The sequence below is a fragment of the Azolla caroliniana genome, unplaced genomic scaffold (assembly GCF_043228905.1).
Source record: "Azolla caroliniana isolate FFs.n. ecotype wild unplaced genomic scaffold, voAzoCaro1.0.p SCAF_17, whole genome shotgun sequence".
Lineage (NCBI taxonomy): Eukaryota > Viridiplantae > Streptophyta > Polypodiopsida > Salviniales > Salviniaceae > Azolla > Azolla caroliniana.
In genome coordinates this window covers 2,479,016-2,492,239 of record NW_028230452.1, presented here as the reverse complement: position 1 = coordinate 2,492,239, position 13,224 = coordinate 2,479,016, and the positions used below count along the sequence as shown (strand labels likewise).

The 13,224-nt window shown below is 40.0% G+C and overlaps 2 protein-coding genes across 4 annotated transcripts in view; both read right to left on the bottom strand.

The window, feature by feature from the left end:
* Window positions 1-722: 722 nt before the first annotated feature.
* LOC147852782 (uncharacterized) overlaps window positions 723-13,224 on the bottom strand; it is a 50,737-nt gene continuing 38,235 nt past the window's right edge. For 2 of the 3 annotated variants that reach the window (XM_087332892.1, XM_087332893.1), the window contains one exon: window positions 816-879. The gene's annotated coding sequence lies outside the window, so the exon portion shown is untranslated. Of the gene's footprint in view, window positions 764-815; window positions 880-13,224 lie in introns of those variants that run through there. The other variant, XR_015531251.1, reaches the window with a different exon arrangement.
* LOC147852784 (uncharacterized) lies at window positions 877-3,769 on the bottom strand. The gene has a single exon (XM_087332891.1). It carries the CDS (start codon window positions 3,613-3,615, stop codon window positions 877-879), a length of 2,739 nt encoding a protein of 912 aa, XP_087189017.1. The 5' UTR covers window positions 3,616-3,769.

Below are 13,224 nucleotides of genomic sequence, written 5' to 3'. Positions count from 1 at the left end.
AAACTAATTCGCTTAAATTGTTTTCTAGCAAAGGAGATGGCAAAAGGATATGCCAAATGCAAGACCAACACGATTAATTGCATTTATTTGTGGGGTAATGAATTTTTGCATGTAAGTTGGTTCCATCAACCATGGTTAACAAATTCTAGTGTCCAAATATGATCTCTCTATAGTCATATGCCATGTTTAATCATTTTTCTCATTACAGTTTTTCAATATGATAAGTGTAAGATTATAGTTGGGTAGCCATTTGAGTCATATTCGTTAATAATGCTCCTATGCTTGACATGATTAATTAGCATCAATTAGCATATTTGTTGGTGGGATTGAGCTCCTTTGTTGCTACTGATACCATGTAGAATTATATGAGATAGAGAGAGAGATGTATTGAGTACTACAGATGTAGTGGCAGTAGTCTAACAACTTACCAGGGTAAGCTAATCATTCCAGAGTGTGCTTGTAGCTTGGTTAGGTTGTCGAATGGAGACCAAGAGGTCATGGGTTCAACCCCTACATTCCAGAGTGGTAATGTAATAAATTAAGAGCATATACATATATGGAGTCTTAGAGAGGTAAGGAAACGGACTAGGCCTTCAAAATGGGTTGGAAGATGAGGAACGCAATGCAACGCTTTCATGGTCCATGGAGTAAAAATGCATACAATACAAAGTTCGCCTTCAAAATGGGTTGGAAGATGAGGAACGCAATGCAACGCTTTCATGGTCCATGGAGTAAAAATGCATACAATACAAAGTTCGATATGCTCATGTTGGAGATTGTGCTCCTCTAGTGAGTATTTCAATTAGCTTTTATGAATGATGGCACTCCTCAAAACTGTGCAGTCCAGTCCAGTTCTCTTGACCAACAGCTACTAATTCACTTCAATTTTGAGTAGCGGATATGGCAGAGGATTATGCCCAGTGCAAGCCCAGCGGGATAGCCTACTAGAACTGCCCACGGAGATACAAACTCATGGAACCAAATCACAATCAATAATAATTGTTGCTTCGGCCGTGGGGTGCTTGTGCTTGTGCTTGTGATGCCCACATAACTACCCGCATCATCGATGCTTGTGTTGCAGGAGGAGGAAAGAGGGTAGCCACACAGGCCCTGGTTGTTCTCGAAGCTGGCGGAGGTGAACCTAGTATTAAAGTTGTTCTGTTTGGGAATGGGTCCTTCCAGTTGGTTGTGGGCGAGGTTTAGAGTAGAGAGGCTGTCCAAAGACGTGAGATCTTGTGGGATGCCACCGCTGAGCTGGTTGTAGGACAGGTCCAACTCCTCCAAATACATCAACCTGCCGAATGTACCCTCACCTATGGGGCCGCTGATTCGGTTGTGGGACAGGTTGGCTCCTGTCAAACCCAGCAGCTCCCCAAAGCTCTTCGGAATTTCGCCTTCCAGGTCGTTCATGGACACATCAAAGTAGATTCGTGCACTCAAAACATACTCAAGAGTTTGGACAGAGTTCTTCAGCGTGAAAGGCACCTCCTCGTAGAGGGTTGTCTGGTTACTGTCTGCTGTTTGATTGAGCTTGAAGTAGGAGAGGTGCGTGAGAGTTGCAGGGAAGCGGCCACTGAAACGATTGTTGGAGAGGTCTAGTGCCTGTAGACTGGGAAGCTTCCAAACCCAACCAGGGATGTCTCCGCTTAGTTGGTTGTAGCTCACCGAGAGCACCCTTAGGTTGAATAAACCAGTGATGTCAGGAGTAGCAGTATTGCCTAAGGATCCGGTGAGATATTTGTTCCCCTGCACATCAAAGACGACCAGTTCCTTACTCTCTGTTAGACCAGCAGGTAGCTCCCCTTCTAAAGCATTTTCATAGGCACTAAAACTCGAGAGATCCGGCAACTTGGACAGGTCCAAGTTCTCTATCTTCCCAGTCAAATTGTTTCGAAAGAGACGCAAGACCTGAAGAACCGTCAGATTATGTAAAGCGTCAACAGGGACAATCCCTTCTAGGCTGTTTGTAAATAGAGAGAGTTCCTCGAGATATCTGAGCATTCCCAGCTCATTGGGGATGGAACCCGTAAGAGTGTTGGACCCTAATCGAAGCTGGAAGAGTTGTGAGCAGCTACCAAGTGCAGCTGGTATCTTCCCTGTCAGGTTGTTGCTGTGGAGGTCCAAGATCCGTAGCTGGGTGAGGTTCCCGAGGCTAGAAGGGATGGGGCTTTCCAGGTTGTTGCTGTTGAGAATCAAGATCCGTAGCTGGGTGAGGTTCCCGAGGCTAGAAGGGATGGGGCCTTCCAGGTTGTTGCTGTCGAGATCCAAGATCCATAGCTGGTTGAGGTTCCCGAGGCTAGAAGGGATGGGGCCTTCCAGGTTGTTGCTCATGAGGTACAACTCCTGTAGCTTGGTGAGGTCCCCGAGGCTAGAAGGGATGGGGCCTGACAGATTGTTGCTGTAGAGATCCAAGGTCTGCAGCTGGGTGAGGTTCCCGAGGCTAGAAGGAATGGGGCCTGACAGATTGTTGCTGTTGACATCCAAGGTCTGCAGCTGGGTGAGGTTCCCGAGGCTAGAAGGGATGGGACCTTCCAGGCTTGTTTGAGAGAGAGACAGAGCCTGGAGAGAAGCACAGTTGCCTATAGAAGCAGGAATGTGGCCAGTGAGATTTATGCCCTCTATGGATATGTATTCGATGGTAGATCCAGCAGCGCCACAGAAGCCAAAAGTGGATGGCAGTGACCCGTGGAGCTTGTAGGGGCGTGGCTCGTAGGGATGAATCTCCTCAGTATTTAACAAATTACGATCTACGATATCCAGCTTTTGGAGGTAAGGAAGCTGCCAAATGGAAGGGGGTATGGAGCCTTGTAGACCCGCCGTAGACAAAGTCAAGGTGTGCAACTGTTGGCAATCTCCCAAGGAAGAGGGAAACGATGCTGAGAAATTAGCATCAAGGCCATCCAGTACAAACACCTGAATGGTAGCACAGAAAGAGAAATTAGCACTAGGGGAAAAAGAGGTGGGCGAAATGCTGAGAAGTGGTAGTAAGGGGTAGTCGGAAATAGACAGCTGCCGAAGAGCCGGTAGATGGGTCCACATCTCTGGAGGAACAACTCCGCCAAGGCGAGTGTTCAGAAGGCGTAGAGTTTGGAGGTTGGGGGAGTTGAGGATGAGGGAAGGGGGGATGTCACCAGAGAGGTTGTTTTCGCTGAGGTCGAGGTACGTGAGGGAGGAGTTGGGTTGCGTGAAGAGGGAGGAAGAGAGGGGGCCTGAGAAGAAGTTGTGGGAGAGATCGAGAAGAGAAAGGGAAGGGAGGAGAGCCAACGAAGGGGAGATGGAACCAGAGAGGCTGCAGGAGGAGAGGTTGAGGGAGGTGATTTGGAAGCGGTCGTCACAGAGCAGTCCATACCAGCCAGCAGTGCCATTGGAAGGGCAGTAGGAGGGCGGTGCTGTGGAGTTGGAGGTGGTGGTCCAGGAGGAGAGGCAAGAGAAGGGGTCATGGGCAATGGCATCCTTGAATGCTATGAGAGCTTGGGCTTGGGCTATCACTACAGCCAAGTCGAAGGAGGAGGTAGGAGAGTGAGTCAGCGCCGCCACAACCTCCGCAGCCATTGCTGAATTGATGATGATAATAAGGATTGAGAGGAGATGGAGAGTGCGTCGGAGGTTCAGCATCGCACCACGGGAATAAGAAGGAAGAATTGTCGAAAGGGCGTTGCGCTAGTTGGCGAGTGTTCCACACAGGATGGAGGGGAATGAAGAGGTGGAAATTGTGGAGACTCGGAGGAAACCACCAACAGCAGCAGTTGCACAAAAATGGTGTGGGCCTTCCAGTAATCTCCTCCGTTGACCCCACCAGAGATTAGCCAATTCTTGCTCAAGCTTCTAAAGCATACAGAATTGATCCTTATTCTAGAAATGTCGGATGCGATGACAATCACTCCTTATCGCCTATAATGACGCAATGAATCCTGATATTACAAGCAAAGGGATGTTGAGAATAACAACATAGGCGTACAATACCATGATATAAAGCGATTTGTACAAGAACATCGAGATGCATGTGTTAAACGTTGTCATAAGCTTGTTTTTCAGCATCAGCATACCTCAGATACAAAGTTCCGTCAATTATGTAGTTGAAGTTTGTAAATCATCTCCAAAACCCTCCACTAACATGCAAAAAGACCATTGTAATGAAATTTAGCACCCAAATGTCGCAACCAAACTCTCAACTTTAAATGTAACAATACATGGTGTTCTAGCTTCTAAGATGAGTGCTAATGAGTAACATTTAGTATTGTTGCATAAGTGAGTCAAAATAATTGATTCAAGCTTGAGGTTCCCAAACCTGTTTGACCTCAAGTTTCACACTCTAACTTATTGAAGTTGGACTTCAACATGCTGTTCGTCACTCTCCTTCTTTACTTTTCTTGTTGGGCATATAATTTGACAATCTAGAATACAATAATTGTGAATATCATATAATATGAATTCCCAATCATTTGCTCAAATTTTCAATAATTCACTACAACAAACAATTACCATAGCAATATGCCATATTTTCCTAAAAGGCATTGGAAAAAGGAAACGCATCACTTACTGGCACCTACTAAAACTTAATGATTTTACATGTTGGTAAGTATCATTGATTCATGCCATCGTATAAACTGACCACAGGTTCTTCACGTGAGAACTCGATTTTCTTGATTGCACAACCTACACATAGATATGTAGGATTTTGGGTTAGACACATAAGTTAATTGAATGCGCGCACACACAAAGCATATATACACATACATATACAATAATGATATATTGTACAGTAAATTGTACAATACTGACTTTCTTCGCTAGTAAATGGTACTAGAACCTATTCAAAATAGCGTGTAGGTCCCACTGACTTTTTGACTCCTTTAGTTGTGCTTCTTATAGCAACATATCATAGATGGTGTGCAATGAGAGAAACATGATGGGACGTGTGGTGTGGCAAAGGTAAAGATGAGTGTAATAGGAGTAGATATATGTGATGTGAATAACAAACAGATGGGGTAGACTCTAGAGGATTCATGGATATATACAGAAGGGAGAAATGATAGGTACATAGAGAAAGAATATATATATATATATATAGACAGAGTCATGGATTGTAATGTAGGCACATTATATGTAGGAGGCATAATGTGGCATTTCTATACATACACCCATGATCACTCCATCGACATGCTAGATGTGTAAAGAGAATTGTGGGTAGCTAGGCAAACAATGAGTTATGTAGCAGCTCTACACTACCCATCGCTTTGTTCAGGTCATGCATTATTTACATTTTCTGGGCATGGCGATGGCTAGCTATGGGCCACTAATGCGGACCCATAGCACCAGAGAATACAGAGCGTGTGGCGGTGAAGTTTTTTCCGTAAAAATGGGACCAACTTGGTCGGATCTATCCAACTAGACACGGTATTTTCCATGTGCACACACATTGTAACCTCTTCCTAGACAAGTTTAAATTGGAATGCATAAATTTTCTTACAAAATGAAGGGTTTTCAAAGACCGGAGCTTCTCATATTTGTCCTTCAAAAAGAAAGACTTTTGACTGATTGATTTCAAAGACTCGAGGTATATATATATATATCTCTATCTATGTACTACTGTGACCTTAAAACCTTTCCCCCTTTTTCACACCAGACAACACGACAATAATTATAGTACCATACAACCCAACCTTTTTGCAAGTGTTTTTTTCACTCCAAAACTCTACGACTTGAGCATTTACACATTTTACAAAAAAGAGTATCATAAGGAATTCCTCCCTATTTACTATTTGGAGTTTTTGTTATCCATAGCCTCTACATTTGAAGAAATAATTATATTTGTACACAACCATTACCATAATTGATTTAGGTTTGGGAAACTTTTATAATTGCATGCTCTCTTCTTGTCTAATGTTTAAGTTTGTCTCACAAGGCTAGTCATTCATTGCATTTTTTTTGGATTGTTTCTTCACCACCCTCAACAATGCAAGACAACTTCTTGTCTGGCCCATGTGCACAATCAATTGTCTTTAAACATCAAGTCAAGATGATACCCATCTGGCTTCCATCTTCCAAATTTGCTAGTTCCGCCTTAGGGTTAGTCATAGGCTATAACAATGGGTCATAAGTAATATTTAGCATTTAATTCGTTTAAAATTGGTAGCACTAAACCAAATTTGTAACGAATTCAATAGAGGGCACATCACAATTTCCCCAAATGATGGTGACATCGAGAACTTTTGGCACAAGAGCATTTTGTCAATCATGAAGGCGAACAACCAAATTGATGGCAATAAAACCAAGAAACTACCCCACTTTTATATACAAAGGAGAACCAATCCAAATGGCACCAAGCCTCAAATATCTTAATATTATGTCTCATTGACAGGTAGGTGGAATGTGTGCTACACGTCTAGGCTTCAAGTAGGTTGGAATAGTAATTATACAATTGAGATGAAACTAAAGTGATATTTAACTATGGAAAGTGAGATTAATGTTATGGAACGTCAGTGGTTTAAGTGTTGCTTTATGGAGTGGAAGTGTTGAGTGGCACTATCTCACTTAGTGCATGGGATGAAAGAGAGAAAATTATCAAACAATTGTAACATGGACAATTACGATTAAAATCCTCAACATGGTATCCTCTCATGTAATTAGAACCAAAAATATGATTCTACCTTGCACGTGGATCTGCCAAATGAAATGTAACCGAATAATAACCATTAATTGTGACTATTCCATGTAACAATCAAGATCCACTTAGTGCATGGGATGGACAATTGTGTTGGGTGGCACTATCTCACTTAGTGCATGGGATGAAAGAGAGAAAATTATCAAACAATTGTAACATGGACAATTACGATTAAAATCCTCAACACGGTACCCTCTCATGTTATTAGAACCAAAAATATGATTCTACTCTTCACGTGAATATGCCAAATGAAATGTAACCGAGTAATGACCATTAATTGTGACTATTCCACGTAACAATCAAGATCCAAACTATTCGTAAATTCAAATGAAGAAGTAATTACATATTTATTACTAATGCCATAGACAAAAAAACAACTACATTGCCAAAAGCATTCTAGCAAGGACATGAAGACAAAGGTAAGAGGTAAGAGATTACAAAATAGATATTGGAATTAACACATGAACTTGTACATGTATTCTTAGATGTGTTCATACACAAATATGTGGTACTATAGTAATTTAAAGGGAAAAGTACCAAGATACCCTTGGAAGTTCGTCTATTTACTAGAATGCCCCTAGAAGTTCCAAATTTACCAAACTACCCCCATGTCCAAAAAATTACACTTTATAAAGTAATTATACACTCAAATTTACAAGCCCTATTTACCAAAGATGGAAGAAATGGACCTGAACTAGCCCTATTTACCAAAGATTTGAGTGTATAATTACTTTATAAAGTGTAATTTTTTGGACATAGGGGTAGTTTGGTAAATTTGGAACTTCTAGGGGCATTCTGGTAAATAGATGAACTTCCAGGGGTATCCTGGTACTTTTCCCTAATTTAAATACATCTGAAATGTGATTGTTGCAATTGTAACAGTCAATCATATTTTTAGATAATGTGATTGTTGCAATTGTAATAGTCTTTATTTAAAATTAGAGTTATTTTCAATACCCCCCTTAACTGTATGTCCTATAGGATAATGAGAGAGACTCAACCTAATACTTTTGTTGCAATTCCAATGTTTATTACTTAGAACTGGCTTCGTTAAGAAATTGGTCCACATATCTTGAGTAGGGGTATAGTTGATGTCAAGGTTATGTTATTCAACAAGTTTTGTTATTAAGTGAAATCAAACCCGAATATGTTTATTTTGGTCGGTGATTTTTGGGTTCTTGGTGATATTGACACATGATTGATTATCACACCATAGCCTAAATTTGGAAATTTGTAGAATATCTAATTCTTGGATCATTGATCAAAGCCAAAGTCCTTTAGCTATAAGCCTAGATGTGATATATTCAGCTTCAAAAGAGGGGAGGGCGACAATGGCTTGCTTTTTCTTAAACCACGCGATTGACCCTACGGCAAAAGTAAACAAAAAACCTGATGTGGAGCGAGAAGAATCAACATCTCCTCCCCATTTTGCATCAGCCCATCCTTGAAGTGGTGTTGATAGCCATGCTTGTATTCTAGAGTTGTCTTCCCCAAAGAATGCCTGATAAATGAGTGCCATATTTTGAGTTTACTTAAAGTACTGTAGTACGCATTTGAGTGCAACCTAATGATTAAGACTTGGTTTTTGAATTCATGAATCTTGAGAGAAAACCAGTTCAAAATGACAAATTTGGTCTTGTGCAACCCACAAGTATCGGAGGCTCGCTAATACTCGGTGATATGGAATATTCTTCATAATACATGCTTCTTCATCATTCTGAGGATAGCCTCGAAATGATAGCTTACATGGTACAATGAGTGGTGTGGATGTAGGAGAGCATTCAACCATGTCGAATTTATTCAAGATGTTGTCCACATACTTTGCTTGGGAAAGTGATAGTCGCCTTAGGCTTTGATTCCTCTCTACGTGTATTCCAAGAAAATGCTCCAATGCTCCAAGATGTTTGACCGGAAACTAATGGTCTAGCTCCTTGGTCACCTCTAGTATCTCTTTTTCAGAAGTTCATGCTATAGGCAAGTCATGCACATATACTCCTATTATGATGAATTTTGATTTTGTCTTCCTTACATATAGGTTCGTTTAAGAGTAAAACCGTGTGAAGTTGGCATTGAACAAGAACTGACATAGCTTGGCCTACCATTGTCTTGGATATTGTTTTAATCCATACAATGGCTTGAGTAGCTTGCATACATAGTCAGGATACTTGTCATTTTCCATCATTTTGGGTTGTTCCATGTAGAAATGTTGTTTCGATATCTACATGATGCACTTCCAAATTGAGTTATGTTGATATTACAAGCAATAGACAAAGGGACGTGATTCTCAATGTTGGCGAGAAAGTTACATGTGTAGGGTTGGAAGCTACCAAAATACTTCGGCTCGACTATTGGTTTGACTTCCCACTCTTCACTTTCTTCCTGTTATTTACACTCTCCTTGTTTAGACAGTTTCACCCAGGCACACAAATTTCCTCAACAATCAATGATCAATGAACAACGTCACACATAATAGGCAATCGTTGAGTTTCAAGGCTTGAAGTCTCGCAAAGCACAAGCAATCAATGATCAATGAGCAATGAGTAGAAGGAAATCTCGACAGATAGGTAATTCTAATGGTGAGCATTGTAGTGAGTAGTGAGCAAAACAAGGAAAAGAGGAAGAAAAAAGAGAAAATAGTTGGGCAAGGAAATATAAAAAAATTGCTATTTTTTACCCCTTTTCTTTAACTTGCATAAATAACCGATTCGGAAAATATGAGCAGCCTAGATTCCGTTTTCTTGGAAATTATGGCTAAAATCACTTACGATTGTCCTCCACATTGGCTAGCAAAAGTCACAACGTAATTGCAACAATTATATTGTTTATGGGACTTTGCCCAACAATGCTCCTAACCATTAGCCAATACACACATGTGCTAGGATTGAGGCCCTAGAACTTTCCTCACACAATCCAATACACTTAACCATTAGGCCATTGCTTTTATTTTTATTTTATATTTACTTATTTACATTGTTTTTTATGGTTGTCCCTTTTAAGGAGAGGGCATGATCGTCAACAGCCTTGTGGATTGTTTGTGGAGAGGTCAACACCCTAAACACTAGAGAGAGAGAGAGAGAGAGAGGGAGGATTTTGTACATCATGGATGTCTGCAAATAAATGAAGGTAGTTTCTGCGCATAGTCCAGAAGAAATTGATATTCTTCTTTCTTTGTTTCAATCATTGGTACTCATATTGTGAGGATACAATGCAGACAGACTGTTGTGATGACTTCATGTTGAATCTTGCCTTTACCTTCTTTTTCCATGGTTTTTTACGTTTGCTTCTAACATACTTTAGCTTGGATTGACTTGCGATTTCCTTGTGTCGGTCCATATTTCTGCTTGTCTCACTTGGCTTTGTACTTCCCACCTTCTCAAAAATTGCTGCTGCAAGCTAGCCAAATCTGACTTGGCTCTCTAACTAAAAAAATAACGTCGGAAACTTCTTCATAATGTTTGAAATGCTTGGGCAATCACATTTACGCGCATATATTGCTAATGTATTTTGGGATCTTGTGTTTTCAGTCTTTTGCAGGCAATGTCATATCAAAATGTGGTTGGAGGCAAGCTTAAGCTGAAAGGGAAGGGATTAGATGTTCAGTTAGGGAATATAAAAAAGAAAAAGAAGAGAGAAAGACATTACCTATAGCAGCTGACAATGACGACGCGCGAGGAGGCGCACTCTCCTATCGCTGAGAATGAGAGAGAATCCATGATAGATGAGCCAGAGAAGGGGCGACATGTCGGTGATGAAGAACCTCCCTACTAGGACCATCGTATTGCGGCAGAGAAAAGTTACCATCAACAGAAATTAGAGCTCGATGCACAACGCCTGAAAAGAGTAGCTATGAAATTGCATAGGAATCGGACTGAAGATTTCTACCAGTATCTTGCAAATTTAAGTGAGCATTATGATATCCCCAAGGTTGGGCCTGGTTAACTTGTGTGAACTCTGATGAAATATATCCTTCTTTTGGGTGGTGAGTTTTTTCCATGGTGCATATGGCATCTACATTGCTGCAAAATGTATGAGAACTACACATAGGGTTTGGGGCTTCTATATTTTGGTATAGATTTGGGTGGATGAGTGAAAGTAGAAGGAGAAGACAAGAGCCAAAGCACATGGATGCCTTGTATAATTCACAACTTTAATTATCCTGTCTTTTGAAAGAGTTGATATAAAATGCTATGTTCGTTAAATTTTTTGTAAAACTGTCATGAAGCCAACTATCAACCATTTGAGCTGTATGATAAACTACTATGCTGTGGAACTTCTAAAATTGTGAAGGATGGCATGATACAAAAGTTGATACAGACTGCCCAAGGTACAATGCGGTGTTTCTTTGTCCCTTATGAAGGATACAGACTTGGGCTGCATATGTAAAGTCTCTACTCTTGGGTGGTTGACAACAATCTTCGTGGAAAATCTACAGATAATGTCCATGTAACACAATCTATGCACAATAAAATAGGGTTGTAAACCTTGGTAGCCTTGTTTTAATCTACTAGTTTGTCATCTCCCCATACAAAACCGTTCAGTCTAACATTGCTAATATTTTGGTAAAGGATAATGAAGTACAATTTTGTTATTTGTTTATTGTGGTAGAGGATCATGAACTGGTATGAATTTTACTTTGTTTTATGAGTCACTGGATTGAGCATAGTTGTTAAAACACGTGTATTCCACGTTTAGAATACTCTAAACTTACAAAAGTATTCTACACGTATTTTACGTTTTAGAACTGCCATTTTTCAAATTTTCATGTATTCTACTATTTAACAAGTATTTATCATTTCAAAAAAGTTTTAAATTTTTTTTAATTCTATTTTTTTGAAAAAAAACTTTGAAATTGGAGAAGTATTTTATGTATTTTACAAGTATTCTACATATTTTTAGTATTCTACACGTATTTTGAGTATTTAACGCATTTTAACTATAAAATATGTATCCTACACGTTGTCGTGGAGAAATCTGGCTACAAGGAGGAAAGGGACTGAAGGCGCGTGAATGGCCGCGAGCACGGATGCCCGAAATACATGAATAAATCTAGGCAAATCTCTATCCGAAATGACAGAGATTAACTACTTGATGTAACAACCCTCTCTCTCTTTGATCTATAAAAGGAGGGAGAGAGGACTGAGTTAGAGATCACACGTTTAGGGAGAACGAAGTGCTATTGGACTGGGAACCGAGCACACACTCTCTACCTCCTGCTTCGTCTTGTTAGCATAGACTCGTCTGCTTGCGTATGAAGCCGCTTGCTTCTGTCAGAGGAACCTTGTAGTATCTTGGTGTGTGGGTGTGTGCATTGTTCGCTGAGCTCGTAGCTTAGCCCCGATTAAGCCGGTTGTAATTACTCTGTTTCCCTAATTAATCGTTGGTACCCGTCTTGTTGATAATCATGTGTCGTTCCTCTTATTTCTCTTCTTGTGCTCCTTGGGCCGAGGCCTCTATGGTCCCGCCTTTGTTTCGCACACACTCGTGTAAATCCGCGACAACGTATTTTGAGTATTTAATGCAATTTAACTATAAAATATGTATTCTACACGTATTGTTTGCTAAGTATTCTACAACAGTGGGATTGGGCAAGGCAAAGGGAAAGTTTTTTTTTTTTTTCCAAAACAAAATATCCTTCCATTAGTTTTAAAAAACCTATCAAGTACAAACTACGAAAGAGATGAAAAAGAAGAGGAAAAAGGACTATCCCAATGACTAGCCATGGATAGGCAAAGGGAAAGTTCATGACAAACTTTGCTATTAAAGTTGTTGTAATTGTATTTGGTATATTTGAATGAATATAGTCTTGAGTGCATTTCTCGGTTGAAACACATGGCAATATTGATGGATGAGTTCAAGTAGGATTTTTGTTTTAGTTTGGACAAACATAGCAGCTCATGTTAAAAAATAAAATATTGGGTTCAGGAGAAAATTTTGCTTTAATAATAACATATATCAGTGTTTCATTTGAAATTCATTGTTTTGCACGGAAAAAGATAACATTGTAAATGTTACTAAAGTCACGTTCTCGAAACTACTTTTCAATATTTCAATCACGTAACATTTTGGTGATTCTGAACCTACATGGATATCATGCAGCCCCACAATCTCCACTCAACTTGACGTAGATGAATTCTTCTTCTTCAAGGAGTGCATTGTTCAATTATTGCATGATAGTCTCCATCCAATTCCGTGTTATTTCCTTTACAACTTTCAAATATTCTTTGAGTGCTTTTGAGCACATCATTGTGTATAAGTATTTTTTTGTTCATTATCCACAACTTGTAAGTAGAATATATGTGAAGGCAAACATATAATAAACAAGCACTCAAGTATGTGAAGGAGACCGTATGATAACCTTATGAAGCATTCAAGAATGAGACCGCAAAAATCGTGACGATGATTAACCAAGCATTGTACATACATCGAAAGACTTGGGGATCAAAACTTCATTTTCAAGGGGCTATAAGAAAGTGATGACTTGTGGAAAAGTGAACCGAATAAAATGGTAATTGTTAGCGTAATGGTGGTGGGCCTCAAGGTCTTTGGAAAAAGAAGGATAT

Bases quoted from the DNA above. Each gene is read 5' to 3' on its own strand.
- LOC147852784 (XM_087332891.1), bottom strand. From the start codon at position 3,615: ATGCTGAACCTCCGACGCACTCTCCATCTCCTCTCAATCCTTATTATC.